General features: G+C 49.5%; 1 protein-coding gene across 1 annotated transcript in view; it reads left to right on the top strand.

Moving 5' to 3' along the window:
• c5h10orf67 (chromosome 5 C10orf67 homolog) overlaps nt 1–19874 on the top strand; it is a 434228-nt gene that overhangs the window by 192300 nt on the left and 222054 nt on the right. Inside the window, exon 5 of the mRNA XM_038796454.1 lies at nt 19222–19368. Within this exon, the coding sequence (XP_038652382.1) occupies nt 19222–19368 (147 nt within the window). The remainder of the gene's footprint in view (nt 1–19221; nt 19369–19874) is intronic.

The raw sequence follows: 19874 nt of genomic DNA, 5'->3' as shown, positions 1-19874 counted from the left end.
GTTTCTGAGACTAAGCACGGGAATCTCCGTTTCTGAGACTAAGCACGGGAATCTCTGTTTCTGAGACTAAGCGCGGGAATCTCCGTTTCTGAGACTAAGCACGGGAATCTCTGTTTCTGAGACTAAGCACGGGAATCTCCGTTTCTGAGACTAAGCACGGGAATCACCGTTTCTGAGACTAAGCGCGGGAATCTCTGTTTCTGAGACTAAGCGCGGGAATCTCTGTTTCTGAGACTAAGCACGGGAATCTCCATTTCTGAGACTAAGCGCGGGAATCTCTGTTTCTGCGACTAAGCACGGGAATCTCCGTTTCTGAGACTAAGCGCGGGAATCTCCGTTTCTCAGACTAAGCACGGGAATCTCTGTTTCTGCGACTAAGCACGGGAATCTCCGTTTCTGAGACTAAGCACGGGAATCTCTGTTTCTGAGACTAAGCGCGGGAATCTCCGTTTCTGAGACTAAGCGCGGGAATCTCTGTTTCTGCGACTAAGGACGGGAATCTCTGATTTTGAGACTAAGCGCGGGAATCTCCGTTTCTGAGACTAAGCAGGGAATCTCTGTTTCTGAGACTAAGCAGCGGGAATCTCCGTTTCTGAGACCTAAGCGCGGGAATCCTCTGTTTCTGCGACTAAGCACGGGAATCTCTGATTTCTGAGACTAAGCGCGGGAATCTCGTTTCTGAGACTAAGCACGGGAATCTCGTTTCTGAGGACTAAGCACGGGAATCTCCTGTTTCTGAGACTAAGCACGGGAATCTCTGTTTCTGAGACTAAGCGCGGGAATCTCTGTTTCTGCGACTAAGCCGCGGGAATCTCCGTTTCTGAGACTAAGCGCGGGAATCTCTGTTTCTGAGACTAAGCGCGGGAATCTCCGTTTCTGAGACTAAGCACGGGAATCTCTCTTTCTGAGACTAAGCACGGGAATCTCTGTTCTGAGACTAAGCGCGGAATCTCCGTTTCTGAGACTAAGACGGGAATCTCTGTTTCTGAGACTAAGGCGGGAATCTCCCTTTCTGAGACTAAGCACGGGAATCTCCGTTTCTGAGACTAAGCACGGGAATCTCTGTTTCTGAGACTAAGCACGGGAATCTCCGTTTCTGAGACTAAGCGCGGGAATCTCCGTTTCTCAGACTAAGCGCGGGAATCTCTGTTTCTGCGACTAAGCACGGGAATCTCCGTTTTTGAGACTAAGCACGGGAATCTCTGTTTCTGAGACTAAGCGCGGGAATCTCCGTTTCTGCGACTAAGGACGGGAATCCCTGATTTCTGAGACTAAGCGCGGGAATCTCCGTTTCTGAGACTAAGCACGGGAATCTCTGTTTCTGAGACTAAGCACGGGAATCTCCGTTTCTGAGACTAAGCACGGGAATCCCCGTTTCTGAGACTAAGCGCGGGAATCTCTGTTTCTGAGACTAAGCGCGGGAATCTCTGTTTCTGAGACTAAGCACGGGAATCTCCATTTCTGAGACTAAGCGCGGGAATCTCTGTTTCTGCGACTAAGCACGGGAATCTCCGTTTCTGAGACTAAGCGCGGGAATCTCTGTTTCTGAGACTAAGCGCGGGAATCTCTGTTTCTGCAACTAAGCACGGGAATCTCCTGTTTCTGAGACTAAGCGCGGGAATCTCTGTTTCTGCGACTAAGCACGGGAATCTCCGTTTCTGAGACTAAGCGCGGGAATCTCCGTTTCTCAGACTAAGCGCGGGAATCTCTGTTTCTGCGACTAAGCACGGGAATCTCCGTTTCTGAGACTAAGCACGGGAATCTCTGTTTCTGAGACTAAGCGCGGGAATCTCCGTTTCTGAGACTAAGCGCGGGAATCTCTGTTTCTGCGACTAAGGACGGGAATCTCTGATTTTGAGACTAAGCGCGGGAATCTCCGTTTCTGAGACTAAGCACGGGAATCTCTGTTTCTGAGACTAAGCACGGGAATCTCCGTTTCTGAGACTAAGCACGGGAATCACCGTTTCTGAGACTAAGCGCGGGAATCTCTGTTTCTGAGACTAAGCGCGGGAATCTCTGTTTCTGAGACTAAGCACGGGAATCTCCATTTCTGAGACTAAGCGCGGGAATCTCTGTTTCTGCGACTAAGCACGGGAATCTCCGTTTCTGAGACTAAGCGCGGGAATCTCCGTTTCTCAGACTAAGCACGGGAATCTCTGTTTCTGAGACTAAGCACGGGAATCTCCGTTTCTGAGACTAAGCACGGGAATCTCTGTTTCTGAGACTAAGCACGGGAATCTCCGTTTCTGAGACTAAGCGCGGGAATCTCTGTTTCTGAGACTAAGGACGGGAATCTCTGATTTCTGAGACTAAGCGCGGGAATCTCCGTTTCTGAGACTAAGCACGGGAATCTCCGTTTCTGAGACTAAGCACGGGAATCTCTGTTTCTGAGACTAAGCACGGGAATCTCTATTCTGAGACTAAGCGCGGGAATCTCTGTTTCTGAGACTAAGCACGGGAATCTCCGTTTCTGAGACTAAGCGCGGGAATCTCTGTTTCTGAGACTAAGCGCGGGAATCTCCGTTTCTGAGACTAAGCGCGGGAATCTCTGTTTCTCAGACTAAGCGCGGGAATCTCTGTTTCTGAGACTAAGCACGGGAATCTCCGTTTTGAGACTAAGCACGGGAATCTCTGTTTCTGAGACTAAGCGCGGGAATCTCCGTTTCTGCGACTAAGGACGGGAATCCCTGATTTTGAGACTAAGCGCGGGAATCTCCGTTTCTGAGACTAAGCACGGGATTCTCTGTTTCTGAGACTAAGCACGGGAATCTCCGTTTCTGAGACTAAGCACGGGAATCACCGTTTCTGAGACTAAGCGCGGGAATCTCTGTTTCTGAGACTAAGCGCGGGAATCTCTGTTTCTGAGACTAAGCACGGGAATCTCCATTTCTGAGACTAAGCGCGGGAATCTCTGTTTCTGCGACTAAGCACGGGAATCTCCGTTTCTGAGACTAAGCGCGGGAATCTCTGTTTCTGAGACTAAGCGCGGGAATCTCTGTTTCTGCAACTAAGCACGGGAATCTCCGTTTCTGAGACTAAGCGCGGGAATCTCCGTTTCTCAGACTAAGCGCGGGAATCTCTGTTTCTGCGACTAAGCACGGGAATCTCCGTTTCTGAGACTAAGCACGGGAATCTCTGTTTCTGAGACTAAGCGCGGGAATCTCCGTTTCTGAGACTAAGCGCGGGAATCTCTGTTTCTGCGACTAAGGACGGGAATCTCTGATTTTGAGACTAAGCGCGGGAATCTCCGTTTCTGAGACTAAGCACGGGAATCTCTGTTTCTGAGACTAAGCACGGGAATCTCCGTTTCTGAGACTAAGCACGGGAATCACCGTTTCTGAGACTAAGCGCGGGAATCTCTGTTTCTGAGACTAAGCGCAGGAATCTCTGTTTCTGAGACTAAGCACGGGAATCTCTGTTTCTGTGACTAAGCACGGGAATCTCCGTTTCTGAGACTAAGCACGGGAATCACCGTTTCTGAGACTAAGCGCGGGAATCTCCGTTTCTGAGACTAAGCACGGGAATCACCGTTTCTGAGACTAAGCGCGGGAATCTCTGTTTCTGAGACTAAGCGCAGGAATCTCTGTTTCTGAGACTAAGCACGGAAATCTCTGTTTGTGCGACTAAACACGGGAATCTCCGTTTCTGAGACTAAGCACGGGAATCTCTGTTTCTGAGACTAAGCGCGGGAATCTCTGTTTCTGAGACCAAGTGCAGGATTTGCCGTTTCTGAGACTAAGCGCGGGAATCTCTGTTTCTGAGACTAAGCGCGGGAATCTCTGTTTCTGAGACCTAGCGCGGGAATCTTTGTTTCTGCAACTAAGCACGGGAATCTCCTTTTCTGAGACTAAGCGCGGGAATCTCTGTTTCTCAGACTAAGCGCGGGGATCTCCGTTTCTGAGACTAAGCGCGGGAATCTCTGTTTCTGCGACTAAGGACGGGAATCTCTGATTTTGAGACTAAGCGCGGGAATCTCTGTTTCTGAGACTAAGCGCAGGAATCTCTGATTCTGAGACTAAGCACGGGAATCTCCATTTCTGAGACTAAGCGCGGGAATCTCTGTTTCTGCGACTAAGCACGGGAATCTCCGTTTCTGAGACTAAGCGCGGGAATCTCTGTTTCTCAGACTAAGCGCGGGAATCTCTGTTTCTGCGACTAAGCACGGGAATCTCTGTTTCTGAGACTAAGCACGGGAATCTCTGTTTCTGAGACTAAGCGCGGGAATCTCTGTTTCTGCGACTAAGCACGGGAATCTCCGTTTCTGAGACTAAGCACGGGAATCTCTGTTTCTGAGACTAAGCGCGGGAATCTCCGTTTCTGAGACTAAGCGCGGGAATCTCTGTTTCTGCGACTAAGGACGGGAATCTCTGATTTTGAGACTAAGCGCGGGAATCTCCGTTTCTGAGACTAAGCACGGGAATCTCTGTTTCTGAGACTAAGCACGGGAATCTCCGTTTCTGAGACTAAGCACTGGAATCTCCGTTTCTGAGACTAAGCGCGGGAATCTCTGTTTCTGAGACTAAGCGCGGGAATCTCCGTTTCTGAGACTAAGCGCGGGAATCGCCGTTTCTGAGACTAAGCGCGGGAATCTCCGTTTCTGAGACTAAGCATGGGAATCTCCGTTTCTGAGACTAAGCACGGGAATCTCCATTTCTGAGACTAAGCGCGGGAATCTCTGTTTCTGAGACTAAGCCGTGGAATCTCTGTTTCTGAGACTAAGCGCGGGAATCTCCATTTCTGAGACTAAGCGCGGGAATCTCTGTTTCTGAGACTAAGCGTGGGAATCTCCGTTTCTGCGACTAAGGACGGGAATCTCTGATTTTGAGACTAAGCGCGGGAATCTCTGTTTCTGAGACTAAGCGCAGGAATCTCTGTTTCTGAGACTAAGCACGGGAATCTCTGTTTCTGTGACTAAGCACGGGAATCTCCGTTTCTGAGACTAAGCACGGGAATCACCGTTTCTGAGACTAAGCGCGGGAATCTCCGTTTCTGAGACTAACCACGGGAATCACCGTTTCTGAGACTAAGCGCGGGAATCTCTGTTTCTGAGACTAAGCGCAGGAATCTCTGATTCTGAGACTAAGCACGGGAATCTCCATTTCTGAGACTAAGCGCGGGAATCTCTGTTTCTGCGACTAAGCACGGGAATCTCCGTTTCTGAGACTAAGCGCGGGAATCTCTGTTTCTCAGACTAAGCGCGGGAATCTCTGTTTCTGCGACTAAGCACGGGAATCTCTGTTTCTGAGACTAAGCACGGGAATCTCTGTTTCTGAGACTAAGCGCGGGAATCTCTGTTTCTGCGACTAAGCACGGGAATCTCCGTTTCTGAGACTAAGCGCGGGAATCTCCGTTTCTCAGACTAAGCGCAGGAATCTCTGTTTCTGCGACTAAGCACGGGAATCTCCGTTTCTGAGACTAAGCACGGGAATCTCTGTTTCTGAGACTAAGCGCGGGAATCTCCGTTTCTGAGACTAAGCGCGGGAATCTCTGTTTCTGCGGCTAAGGACGGGAATCTCTGATTTTGAGACTAAGCGCGGGAATCTCCGTTTCTGAGACTAAGCACGGGAATCTCTGTTTCTGAGACTAAGCACGGGAATCTCCGTTACTGAGACTAAGCACGGGAATCACCGTTTCTGAGACTAAGCGCGGGAATCTCTGTTTCTGAGACAAAGCGCGGGAATCTCTGTTTCTGAGACTAAGCACGGGAATCTCCATTTCTGAGACTAAGCGCGGGAATCTCTGTTTCTGCGACTAAGCACGGGAATCTCCGTTTCTGAGACTAAGCGCGGGAATCTCCGTTTCTCAGACTAAGCACGGGAATCTCTGTTTCTGCGACTAAGCACGGGAATCTCCGTTTCTGAGACTAAGCACGGGAATCTCTGTTTCTGAGACTAAGCACGGGAATCTCCGTTTCTGAGACTAAGCGCGGGAATCTCTGTTTCTGCGACTAAGGACGGGAATCTCTGATTTTGAGACTAAGCGCGGGAATCTCCGTTTCTGAGACTAAGCACGGGAATCTCTGTTTCTGAGACTAAGCACGGGAATCTCCGTTTCTGAGACTAAGCACGGGAATCACCGTTTCTGAGACTAAGCGCGGGAATCTCTGTTTCTGAGACTAAGCGCGGGAATCTCTGTTTCTGAGACTAAGCACGGGAATCTCCATTTCTGAGACTAAGCACGGGAATCTCCGTTTCTGAGACTAAGCGCGGGAATCTCCGTTTCTCAGACTAAGCGCGGGAATCTCTGTTTCTGCGACTAAGCACGGGAATCTCCGTTTCTGTGACTAAGCAGGGGAATCTCTGTTTCTGAGACTAAGCGCGGGAATCTCCGTTTCTGAGACTAAGCGCGGGAATCTCTGTTTCTGCGACTAAGAACGGGAATCTCTGATTTTGAGACTAAGCGCGGGAATCTCCGTTTCTGAGACTAAGCACGGGAATCTCTGTTCTGAGACTAAGCGCGGGAATCTCTGTTTCTGAGACTAAGCACGGGAATCTCCATTTCTGAGACTAAGCGCGGGAATCTCTGTTTCTGCGACTAAGCACGGGAATCTCCGTTTCTGAGACTAAGCGCGGGAATCTCCGTTTCTCAGACTAAGCGCGGGAATCTCTGTTTCTGCGACTAAGCACGGGAATCTCCGTTTTTGAGACTAAGCACGGGAATCTCTGTTTCTGAGACTAAGCGCGGGAATCTCCGTTTCTGCGACTAAGGACGGGAATCCCTGATTTTGAGACTAAGCGCGGGAATCTCCGTTTCTGAAACTAAGCACGGGATTCTCTGTTTCTGAGACTAAGCACGGGAATCTCCGTTTCTGAGACTAAGCACGGGAATCACCGTTTCTGAGACTAAGCGCGGGAATCTCTGTTTCTGAGACTAAGCGCGGGAATCTCTGTTTCTGAGACTAAGCACGGGAATCTCCATTTCTGAGACTAAGCGCGGGAATCTCTGTTTCTGCGACTAAGCACGGGAATCTCCGTTTCTGAGACTAAGCGCGGGAATCTCTGTTTCTGAGACTAAGCGCGGGAATCTCTGTTTCTGCAACTAAGCACGGGAATCTCCGTTTCTGAGACTAAGCGCGGGAATCTCTAAGCGCGGGAATCTCTGTTTCTGCGACTAAGCACGGGAATCTCCGTTTCTGAGACTAAGCGCGGGAATCTCCGTTTCTCAGACTAAGCGCAGGAATCTCTGTTTCTGCGACTAAGCACGGGAATCTCCGTTTCTGAGACTAAGCACGGGAATCTCTGTTTCTGAGACTAAGCGCGGGAATCTCCGTTTCTGAGACTAAGCGCGGGAATCTCTGTTTCTGCGGCTAAGGACGGGAATCTCTGATTTTGAGACTAAGCGCGGGAATCTCCGTTTCTGAGACTAAGCACGGGAATCTCTGTTTCTGAGACTAAGCACGGGAATCTCCGTTACTGAGACTAAGCACGGGAATCACCGTTTCTGAGACTAAGCGCGGGAATCTCTGTTTCTGAGACTAAGCGCGGGAATCTCTGTTTCTGAGACTAAGCACGGGAATCTCCATTTCTGAGACTAAGCGCGGGAATCTCTGTTTCTGCGACTAAGCACGGGAATCTCCGTTTCTGAGACTAAGCGCGGGAATCTCCGTTTCTCAGACTAAGCACGGGAATCTCTGTTTCTGCGACTAAGCACGGGAATCTCCGTTTCTGAGACTAAGCACGGGAATCTCTGTTTCTGAGACTAAGCACGGGAATCTCCGTTTCTGAGACTAAGCGCGGGAATCTCTGTTTCTGCGACTAAGGACGGGAATCTCTGATTTTGAGACTAAGCGCGGGAATCTCCGTTTCTGAGACTAAGCACGGGAATCTCTGTTTCTGAGACTAAGCACGGGAATCTCCGTTTCTGAGACTAAGCACGGGAATCACCGTTTCTGAGACTAAGCGCGGGAATCTCTGTTTCTGAGACTAAGCGCGGGAATCTCTGTTTCTGAGACTAAGCACGGGAATCTCCATTTCTGAGACTAAGCACGGGAATCTCCGTTTCTGAGACTAAGCGCGGGAATCTCCGTTTCTCAGACTAAGCGCGGGAATCTCTGTTTCTGCGACTAAGCACGGGAATCTCCGTTTCTGTGACTAAGCAGGGGAATCTCTGTTTCTGAGACTAAGCGCGGGAATCTCCGTTTCTGAGACTAAGCGCGGGAATCTCTGTTTCTGCGACTAAGAACGGGAATCTCTGATTTTGAGACTAAGCGCGGGAATCTCCGTTTCTGAGACTAAGCACGGGAATCTCTGTTCTGAGACTAAGCGCGGGAATCTCTGTTTCTGAGACTAAGCACGGGAATCTCCATTTCTGAGACTAAGCGCGGGAATCTCTGTTTCTGCGACTAAGCACGGGAATCTCCGTTTCTGAGACTAAGCGCGGGAATCTCCGTTTCTCAGACTAAGCGCGGGAATCTCTGTTTCTGCGACTAAGCACGGGAATCTCCGTTTTTGAGACTAAGCACGGGAATCTCTGTTTCTGAGACTAAGCGCGGGAATCTCCGTTTCTGCGACTAAGGACGGGAATCCCTGATTTTGAGACTAAGCGCGGGAATCTCCGTTTCTGAGACTAAGCACGGGATTCTCTGTTTCTGAGACTAAGCACGGGAATCTCCGTTTCTGAGACTAAGCACGGGAATCACCGTTTCTGAGACTAAGCGCGGGAATCTCTGTTTCTGAGACTAAGCGCGGGAATCTCTGTTTCTGAGACTAAGCACGGGAATCTCCATTTCTGAGACTAAGCGCGGGAATCTCTGTTTCTGCGACTAAGCACGGGAATCTCCGTTTCTGAGACTAAGCGCGGGAATCTCTGTTTCTGAGACTAAGCGCGGGAATCTCTGTTTCTGCGACTAAGCACGGGAATCTCCGTTTCTGAGACTAAGCGCGGGAATCTCCGTTTCTCAGACTAAGCGCGGGAATCTCTGTTTCTGCGACTAAGCACGGGAATCTCCGTTTCTGAGACTAAGCACGGGAATCTCTGTTTCTGAGACTAAGCGCGGGAATCTCCGTTTCTGAGACTAAGCGCGGGAATCTCTGTTTCTGCGACTAAGGACGGGAATCTCTGATTTTGAGACTAAGCGCGGGAATCTCCGTTTCTGAGACTAAGCACGGGAATCTCTGTTTCTGAGACTAAGCACGGGAATCTCCGTTTCTGAGACTAAGCACGGGAATCACCGTTTCTGAGACTAAGCGCGGGAATCTCTGTTTCTGAGACTAAGCGCAGGAATCTCTGTTTCTGAGACTAAGCACGGGAATCTCTGTTTCTGTGACTAAGCACGGGAATCTCCGTTTCTGAGACTAAGCACGGGAATCACCGTTTCTGAGACTAAGCGCGGGAATCTCCGTTTCTGAGACTAAGCACGGGAATCACCGTTTCTGAGACTAAGCGCGGGAATCTCTGTTTCTGAGACTAAGCGCAGGAATCTCTGTTTCTGAGACTAAGCACGGAAATCTCTGTTTGTGCGACTAAACACGGGAATCTCCGTTTCTGAGACTAAGCACGGGAATCTCTGTTTCTGAGACTAAGCGCGGGAATCTCTGTTTCTGAGACCAAGTGCAGGATTTGCCGTTTCTGAGACTAAGCGCGGGAATCTCTGTTTCTGAGACTAAGCGCGGGAATCTCTGTTTCTGAGACCTAGCGCGGGAATCTTTGTTTCTGCAACTAAGCACGGGAATCTCCTTTTCTGAGACTAAGCGCGGGAATCTCTGTTTCTCAGACTAAGCGCGGGAATCTCCGTTTCTGAGACTAAGCGCGGGAATCTCTGTTTCTGCGACTAAGGACGGGAATCTCTGATTTTGAGACTAAGCGCGGGAATCTCTGTTTCTGAGACTAAGCGCAGGAATCTCTGATTCTGAGACTAAGCACGGGAATCTCCATTTCTGAGACTAAGCGCGGGAATCTCTGTTTCTGCGACTAAGCACGGGAATCTCCGTTTCTGAGACTAAGCGCGGGAATCTCTGTTTCTCAGACTAAGCGCGGGAATCTCTGTTTCTGCGACTAAGCACGGGAATCTCTGTTTCTGAGACTAAGCACGGGAATCTCTGTTTCTGAGACTAAGCGCGGGAATCTCTGTTTCTGCGACTAAGCACGGGAATCTCCGTTTCTGAGACTAAGCACGGGAATCTCTGTTTCTGAGACTAAGCGCGGGAATCTCCGTTTCTGAGACTAAGCGCGGGAATCTCTGTTTCTGCGACTAAGGACGGGAATCTCTGATTTTGAGACTAAGCGCGGGAATCTCCGTTTCTGAGACTAAGCACGGGAATCTCTGTTTCTGAGACTAAGCACGGGAATCTCCGTTTCTGAGACTAAGCACTGGAATCTCCGTTTCTGAGACTAAGCGCGGGAATCTCTGTTTCTGAGACTAAGCGCGGGAATCTCCGTTTCTGAGACTAAGCGCGGGAATCGCCGTTTCTGAGACTAAGCGCGGGAATCTCCGTTTCTGAGACTAAGCATGGGAATCTCCGTTTCTGAGACTAAGCACGGGAATCTCCATTTCTGAGACTAAGCGCGGGAATCTCTGTTTCTGAGACTAACCGTGGGAATCTCTGTTTCTGAGACTAAGCGCGGGAATCTCCATTTCTGAGACTAAGCGCGGGAATCTCTGTTTCTGAGACTAAGCGTGGGAATCTCCGTTTCTGAGACTAAGCGCGGGTATCTCCGTTTCTGAGACTAAGCGCGGGAACCTCCGTTTCTGAGACTAAGCGCGGGAATCTCCGTTTCTGAGACTAAGCGCGGGAATCTCCATTTCTGAGACTAAGCGCGGGAATCTCCGTTTCTGAGACTAAGCGCGGGAATCTCCGTTTTTTATGTTTGCCAATCCCAGGAGAATGTCACGCACAAATGCCGGAGGGGGACAACCAGAACTGCGGCCCCTCACCATGTCCGAGCAGAGGGCACTGGACGTGGTCGGCGGCCTGGAGGAAAGGGAGGTCACTGAGTGTAGTTTGGCAGTGGTCGAGGAAGTGAGACCCTGCTTAGTTTTGGATCCCCATGACACATGTGTGGACAACTACCCCACACCCTCCTCACTCCCCTCACTCCACACCACCCCACCTTCCCAAGTCTCCCGGGCCCGCTGCCTAATCATATATGTCACCTTGTGTCTTACAGGACATGCTGGAAATGGGGCTGGTCCATCCAGAATCACCCGCCCCCCAGCCAGAGCCGGAGCCGGTGCCCCCCAGACATCTGAGCACTGAGGGGATGAGCGGTCCGAACACCAGCCCTCCGCCTGAATCTCAGCACACCTAGAGCTCGGGCCGGAGGATGACACTGACTTTCCTCACAGCTATCTTTTACACCCTCCACCATCCCAGAGACTATCAACTCGGTTGGGCACATTAGTGAAGAGACTCCTGGGACACTCTCTGGTGCGCACCACACACCGCATCTGATACAGCAGGTGGAGATAGGAGCAGCCAAAGGGCCAGACAGTTGGAGGAAGGACAGCCCCAGGAACCAGCAGCCGTCCTGCTGGTTCCCTGGGAGTATAGAAGCAGTCAGACAGCCAGGGACTACAAGAGCAATGACGGCGGGCATCCAGTACCTGCGGGTTCAGGTGGAGGAGTCCACTTGCGTGCAGGAGCAGGGGGTGATGCCGGTCGTGCGTTCCACCCAGGCAATACCGCAAGCGCGGAGTCTGCAGTGGAGGCAGTGGGGCGACGGTTTCTGCTATGGATCAGCGTTTCCAAGGCCTGGAGCATTCAGTGTTGACGGTGGCCGAGGCCCAGTGCAGGGCTGCCCTCTTGCTCACATGGAGCTACGTGCCAGAGCCATTTGAACGTTGCAGTGGCGCACCTCAGCGTGGCCCAGTCACAGCAGGCCATGGCTGGGAATGTCGGCGGCATTGCCCAGGCGCTGGCCGGCGTTGTGCAGACACTGGGCGGAGTGTCCCAGTCCCAGAGGAAGGTGGCCCAGACCCAGAGGGTGGTGTTCCAGTCACTGGCTCGAGGCGATCAGAGCGTCCTGTGTGGGTTGCCCTGGCAAGTCTGCGGTGTGTGTGTGTGTATGTGTGTGAGAGGTGTGTGTGTGAGAGAGATGAGTGTGTGTGCGAGTGGCATGTATTTGTGTGTGTATGAGGCTAGTGTGTGTGCGAGAGATGTGTGTGTGTGTGTGTGCGCGCGAGAGTCTGTGTGTGTATGTGAGAGTCAAGTGTCAGGTGGATGTACCTTTAAGAAATGGGTGTTTGTCAAATAGCTACAGTGAAATCAGTGTATGGGTGGAGCTGGGCTGTCACTTTCGTTTTGTGCTTTTAAAGCTGCTTTGTGGCTCTGTTTTTGGTTTTGTTTTTAGAGTTGGAGAGCTGTATTCAAAGCAAGCAGATGTATAATTATCTTTCTCTCTCCATGCTAAAGAATGTCTTCAGCTCACTTGATGATTTCAAAGTAATACCTGTTTCTGTAGAGAATTTAAACCTGTTGAGTTTGTAAAAAGGGTTGCTAGGAAAGGTATTTTTGGTTACCTATAGAGTATTGTATCTGTGGGGTTACGTGTGTTGGTCGTTGATAAGATGTTTACTGTGTGTTTATAAAATATTAACTGGGTTTAACGTTACCTGACAACATATGAAAAGACTTACGGCGCTAGCTGAGCATTTAAAATTGCCTGAGATACACTCTGACGCACTAGAACAGGCAAAAATTCAGTTACAGATTAAACAACAGGCACATGAAAAAGAATTAAAGCAGCTTGAATACGCAATGAGGGACAAAGAAAACGATAGAAAAAGAGATAGAGAGGAGGAGACATCCGGTGGCGGCGGGTAGGAGGAAGCCACACTTTGGAGGGCTCCCGCCTGAGAATTGATTTTTCGGAGTTTTGATGCCCCGTCCCAGGAGCAACTTTTGATTAAACAAGGGCAGGAAGGTATAGAGAAGACAATTGTCAAAATCTCAAAGAAAAACGTCCGTGAAAAAGGGGGTTCGCCAGTGGGTGGAAAGGTTGGTTCAGGAACTGGAAGGAAGGTGAAGGCTGAGGCGGCGGGTGAGGCCGCACTGCTCATGGCAGAAAGGATGACAAGGTGATGGCCGTGGAACTTGAAGCGATGAGGAAGGAGATGGGGGCGGTATTGAAAGTGCTGGTGGAGGAGATGATTGCCCCGGTGAGAGCGGCGGTATCGAGTGCAGCGGCTGAGGTATGGGAACAGGGTGAGACCAACAGGTAGCATGGTAACATTGTAGTTAGCACAATTGCTTCACAGCTCCAGGGTCCCAGGTTCGATTTCCTGCTTGGGTCACTGTTTGTGCAAAGTCTGACGTTCTCCCTGCGTATGCGTGGGTTTCCTCCAGGTGCTCCGGTTTCCTCCCACAGTCCAAAGATTTGCAGGTTAGGTGGATTGGCCATGCTAAATTGCCCTTAGTGTCCAAAATTGCACTTAGTATTAGGTGGGATTGCTGGGTTACATGGGTGGGGCAGGGGGGGTTGGAGGTGTGGGCTTGGTAAGGGTGCTCTTTTCAAGAGCTGTTGCGGACTCAATGGGCTGAATAGCCTCCTTCTGCACTGTAAATTCCACAAAACAAGGGTCTGTGAGCCAAAATGGAAGACCTGGAAAACAGACCCAGGCGGCAGAATCTGAGGATCATGGGTCTGCCCAAAGGGGTGGAAGGCCCAGGCCGACGGAGTATTTTCCCACAATGTTGGCGGAGCTATTGGGGGAGGGGAAAGATCCCTCTCGATACGAACTGGATCGTGCTCATAGGTCGTGAGGCCTATACCAAAGACGAGTGGGCCTCCAAGAGTAGAGCCTGTTTCCATAGGTACGCATGAAGGAGAAGGTCTATCCTGGGCAAAGCAGAAGCGGGAGGTGCAGAGAGCTGTAGTTGGTATACGCATATACCAGGGGCGGGATACTTTGATCCTGAGGCTGAGACTTGACGCCGTCGCAACATGGCGTAGGGCTACAGGGTCCGGTGCAGGACAAAGGAGGCCACCAGCCCGAGAGGCTGGCCCGCCAATTGGTGGGCCCCGATTGCGGGCCAGGACACAGCGGAGGCCCTTCCCGGGGTCAGACCCCCCTCCGCCCCAATAGGCTGCTCCCGGATCCTTCAATGCTGAGGTCACGCCGGGTAAAACCAGGTTAGAAGGCGCCGGCAGGACTCAGGTTTTTTGTTATGGCCGCTTGGCCAATCACGGATGGAGAATCGATGGGGGGTCCCGTAGAGCGGCCCCCGGCTGGTGCCGCGCCAATTGCGCCGGCACAATGGCGCCGATTCTCCGCTCTCCGGAGAATCGCATCCTGCGGCCGGGCCAGAGAATAGCCGCCAGCAGCCCGAATTGGGTCATGCCACCCCCTCGAGCGGAGAGTCAGCGTCATTGGCGCGGTGTGGTTGGCGCGGCGCCGGCCGGGGGTCGCTCTATGGGGCCTCCCCAGCGATTCTCCGCCCGGGGTGGGCTGAGCGGCCGTACCAAAAAACCCGAGTCCCGTCGGCGCCATTCTAACCTGGTCTTACCCGGCGGGACCACGGCGTAGATGGGTCCGGGGGCGGCCTGTCGGGGGGGAAGGGGTGTCCGACCCCGGGGTGGCCTCCGCTGTGGCCTGGCCCGCGATCAGGGCCTACCGATCGGCGGGCTGGCCTCTCAGGCTGGGGGTCTCCTTTGTTCCACGCCGGGCTCTGTAGCCCTACGCCATGTTGTGTCGGGGCCGGTGCGGAGAAAGGAAATACCGCGTATGCGCGGAAATCATGCCGGTCCCACCGCGCATGCGCAGACCCACCCATCTGATGCTGAGATCGGCAGCTGGAGCGGCGTGGGTCGCTCTAGTGTCATGCTGGCCCCCTGTAGGGGCCAGAATTGCTGATCTTGAGGCCATGTTGGCACTGTTGGGTGACGCAATGTAACGCAACGTTTCCCGACGGCGTCAACACTTAGCCTCAGGATCAGAGAATCCCGCCCCGGGACTTTATGGTGGAGTTGGCGTTGAGGCGGGAGCGGACTTCGGCCAAGTGAAGATGGCACTGTATAACACCAAAGTGCGGTGCATAGTGTATCCAGATAAGTTGAGGGTGACCTACAAATCCAAAGACTTTTATTTTGAGACGGTGGAAGCAGCAGAGGCGTTTGTGAGGACAGAAGGGCTGTGGTATAATTGAGAAATGGGACTGAGGACTGGTCTTGTACTGAGGGTACGGGGTTGGTAGAGATTATGTAGCTTTCTGTTTTCACTGCATGTTGTTGTATGTACTAAATGAATCAGCGCTGTCTATTTGGACAAGGTAAGAGTTGGGACTTTCCTTTGCAATGATGGTTCTTTGGGGCTTGTGTGTTTATGCTGGGGCTGTGTGTTAAAGGGGATTTATTTGTTTTCCTGGGGCTGGGCGGGGGGAAGGAGACCCGGGTGATGGCCTCCACATTGGCTGGTTTAAGCCGGCCAGTGAACGGGAGTGAGGTAGGGGGGAGGGGCTGTGGCCATCGGAGCCTGGCAGAACAGGGTCCAAGTGGTCTAGCCGGGGTGGAAAGTTGGGGGGAAGGAACCGAGGTTGGGGGGAGGAGTTTTACAAGAGGAAGTGGAGGGCAGAACAGGCTTTGATGAGCTGAGCCGGGGTGAAAAGTTACGGATACTGGCTGAGGTGTTTTCGAGAGGAAGTGGAGGGGAGGAGTCTGGGAGGGGGAGTGGGGGTTTACAATTCATGGGTGTCATTCATTGTACACTTTCGGGGATTGGATGGCCTTGAATATTAGCGGGGGGGGGGGGATTGGGGGGGGGGGGTGGACTATATATGTTAATGGTGACCATGGGCGATTCCTGATTCCTTTTTTGTTTTTTTAATTTGATGCTTATATTGTCATGCGGGCTGTTGTGTGGGGGTTGGTGGGAAGATGGGATCATTATTGTTAATAAGGGGTTTGACATTGTATCCGTTCATGTTCACTGTTTGTTGGTGGGTGTAAATTTTGAGGAAAATGTGAAAAAGAAGAATAAAAACATTTATAAAAAAAGAGATAGAGAGGAAAAAGAAAAAGAGAGAGAACGAGATAGAGAGGTAAAAGAAAAAGGGAGAAAGAGATAGAGAGGAAAAAGGAAAAGAGAGAGAAAGAAAGAGAGAGGAAAGGGAAAGAAATAGAGCGGAAAGGGAAAAAGAGAGAGTTTGAACGTCAGAAAATGGCCATGAAACGTGACAGTTAAAATTGGTGGATGTAAAGGGAAACGTAGTTTGAGGATAGTGATGAGGATAATGAGCCTGAGCGTCATAGTCGAAGGCTTGGTGGGGATTTATTTAAGTATGTCAACGCATTGCCAAGGTTTGATGAAAAGGAGAGAGAAGCTTTTTTCATTTCATTTGAGAAGGTAGCTAAACAAATGAAATGGCTACAGGACATGTGATTATTACTGATTCAAATAAATTTGGTAGATAGAGCTAGTGAAGTGTTTGTATCACTATCAGAGGAGGTATTTGAGGTGTATGAGGAGGTGAAACAATCCATCTTAGGTGCATATGAACTAGTGCCTGAAGCCTACAGACAAAGGTTCAGAAATTTATGGAAAGAACCTGGTCAAACATATATGGAGTTTGAAAGGCTCAAACAGAGTAATTTTGATAGGTGGATAAGGGCTTTGAAAATAGACCAAACGTATGAAGCTCTCAGAGAAATTATGCTTTTGGAGTTTAAAAATTCAATTCCTGATGTAGTGAGAACTTATGTGGCAGAGCAGAGGGTTAAAACTGTGAGGTTAACAGCAGAAATGCAGATGGTTATGAATTAGTTCATAAATCAAAGCTTGGTTTCCGACATCAGTTTCAACCTGTAAGGGATGGGAACTGGGGACATGAGAAATACTCAAGTGGTAGAGGTCAAGGTGATCTGATGGGAGGTAACAAGGAGAGTGTACCTCAGGTTAAAAAGAAATCCAGGAGAGTGGAAGAGAAATTAAAAGTTTCAAATGTTTTCACTGTAATAAACTAGGCCATGTAAAGTCACAGTGTTGGTGATTGAAAAAAAAGCACTGAGAAAGGCTGATGTGGTAAAACAGGATAAGACAGTGTGGTTTGTTAAAATGGTAAAGGAAAGCTTAAGTGAAGCGAAGGAGGTGCAAAAGATTGTATAGCCTGATCAAAAGGCAATTGATAAGAAGGTGCCAGATCTCTTGAAATAATTTACTTGTGTGGGTAAACTTTACTCATGTGTATCAGGAGGAGCAGGTAAAGCAGTCACAATTTTAAGAGATACGGGAGCTAGTCAATCTTTGATGGTAAGAGATGAGGAGTTATGTAGTTTAGGAGGAATATTGCCAGAAAAAGTGGTAATATGTGGAATTCAGGGTGAGAAGAGTAGTGTTCCATTATATAAGGTAAGGTTATAAAGTCCAGTGAAGAGTGGTGAAGTGGTAGTAGGAGTAATAGAGAAACTATCTTGTCCAGGAATACAGTTTATCTTGGGTAATGATATAGCTGGATCACAGGTGGGAGTGATGCCTACTGTGGTTGATAAGCCAGTGGAAAATCAGACAACTGAAATGTTGAAGGACGAATATCCTGGGATTTTTCTAGATTGTGTAGTAACAAGGTCGCAAAGTCACAGGTTAAGACATGAGGAGAAATCAGAGAGTGAAGATAAATTTGAAGTGCAATTATCAGAAACGATTTTTGATCAGATAGTTGGAAAAGAACAGGTTGAAGATGAGGCGGGTATTTCTAGTTCAGGAAAATTGGCGGAATTACAACAGAAAGATATAGAAATAAAATGGATGTATCAGAAAGCATACATGGAAGACGAATCTGAGTGTATACCAGAATGTTATTACAGTAAAAATGATGTCTTGGTGAGGAAATGAAGACCTTTACATCTGCAGGCGGATGAAAAGTGGGCAGAAGTTCATCAAGTGATATTATTGCCGGTAGGGTATAGAAAGGAGGTGTTGCAAGTAGCAAATGAGGTACCAGTGGGAGGTAATTTGAGAGTAAGGAAAACTCAAGCTAAAATCCAAAAACATTTTTATTGGCCTGGACTACATAAAGATATAGTTTAATTTTGTCGATCGTGTCACACATGTCATGTGAATAGGCTTAAAAGGTACTTTGATAGGGAGGGAGAGCAAAAGGAGGAGGTTTTCATGACTCTAACTCAAAGTGAAGAACCAAATCCAGATGACTTTGAACTTGACATCCCTGTGCCTGGAGGTGGCTTGCTGGCTGCTGACAGGACGCCGGTGCGAGCTATAATATTTAGCCTCTAACAGTTCTGGAGGAATCAGTGGGCCACAGCTGTGGCCACAATCTATACTGTGCAGGTGTTTATCTTCCACTACGTGGCCTGATCGTAAAGTATGACAACATCTCAAGATGGAGTCACCCTCTTGGTTCCCCTAATTACAGGTGCAGTGTCACTTTTGCTCTGACTCTGCTAGCCTTTCAAGGGCTTGCACCCGCAGGAGCCTGTGTGCCTCTCTGCCAACCTTAATTGGATGTTGAGGCAGCCAATAAGGAGGTAGTTTCAGGTAAGATGTTCTGACGAGCATCCTGCCAGCAAGCACGGAGTCAGGACCCAGAGATGATCACACCAGTGATTACAGGCAGCACGGTGGCACAGTGGGAAGAACTGTTGCTTCACAGCTCCAGGGTCCCAGGTTCGATTCCTGGCTTGGGTCACTGACTGTGTGGAGTCTGCACGTTCTCCCTGTGTCTGCGTGGGTTCCCTCCGGGTGCTCCGGTTTCCTCCCACAAGTCCCGAAAGACATGTTGTTCAGTAATTTGGGCATTCTGAATTCTCCTTCTGTGTACCCTAACAGGCACCGTAATGTGGCGACTACGGGCTTTTCACAGTGACTTAATTGCAGTATTATGTAAGCCTACGTGTGACATTAGAAATATTATTATTATTTTGAAACTGGGTAAGATTCAACCTGCTATTCCGACTGGTGGGGAACTCCAGAGCAAGGCCACATAACGTTAAAATTAGAGGTAGACAATTCAGGGTGATGGTCAGTGAATATTTCTTTTAAAAAAAGGTGGAAATCTGGAATTCTCCACACAAAAAAAAAAGCTGTTGAGGCTAGATCAATTGAAAATTTAAAAACAAAATGATAGATTTTATTGGGCAAGGTTAATAGGGGATACAGAACCAACACAGGTAAATGCAGTCAACATACAGATTGGCTGTGATCTAAGTGAATGGTGGAACAGGTTTGAGTAATCAAATGGTATATTCTTGTTCCTCTGTTCCTGTGAGATGAGAAGAAATTACAAAGACAATTATGCTTTTTCTATTAAAATGTTATTATTTTGATTACAGAAATACTGTTCAGAAATATATGCACAGAATGAAATGTCTCTTCAACATAGTTTCACAACAATGGATGTACTTAAGCAGAAAGATTCACTCATTTCATCTTTAAAGGAGAGATTACTGCAATCTGAAGCACTTCAACATCTGCATCAGGTATGTACTTGTAAAACTTGCCAGTGACAATAAATCAGTCTCTTGTCCATGTTTTTTTTATTTAATTCATTTTTTCCATTTAAGGGACAATTTAGCATGGCCAGTTCACCTAACCTGCACATAGAATTTACAGTGCAGAAGGAGGCCATTCGGCCCATCGAGTCTGCACCAGCTCTTGGAAAGAGAACCCTACCCAAGGTCAACACCTCCCCCTATCCCAATAACCCAGTAACCCCACCCAACACTAAGGGCAATTTTGGACACTAAGGTCAATTAATCATGGCCAATCCACCTAACCTGCACATCTTTGGACTGTGGGAGGAAACCGGAGCACCCGGAGGAAACCCACGCACACACGGGGAGGATGTGCAGACTCCGCACAGACAGTGACCCAAGCCGGAATCGAACCTGGGACCCTGGAGCTGTGAAGCCATTGTGCTATCCACAATGCTACCGTGCTGCCCTCTAAAATTCAAATTTTACCATCTGCTGTGGCGGTATCTTTG

Source organism: Scyliorhinus canicula, chromosome 5 (genome assembly GCF_902713615.1).
Source record: "Scyliorhinus canicula chromosome 5, sScyCan1.1, whole genome shotgun sequence".
Classification (NCBI taxonomy): Eukaryota; Metazoa; Chordata; class Chondrichthyes; order Carcharhiniformes; family Scyliorhinidae; genus Scyliorhinus; species Scyliorhinus canicula.
Note: the sequence above shows the minus strand (reverse complement) of the source record. Positions and strands in the feature narration are given on the sequence as shown.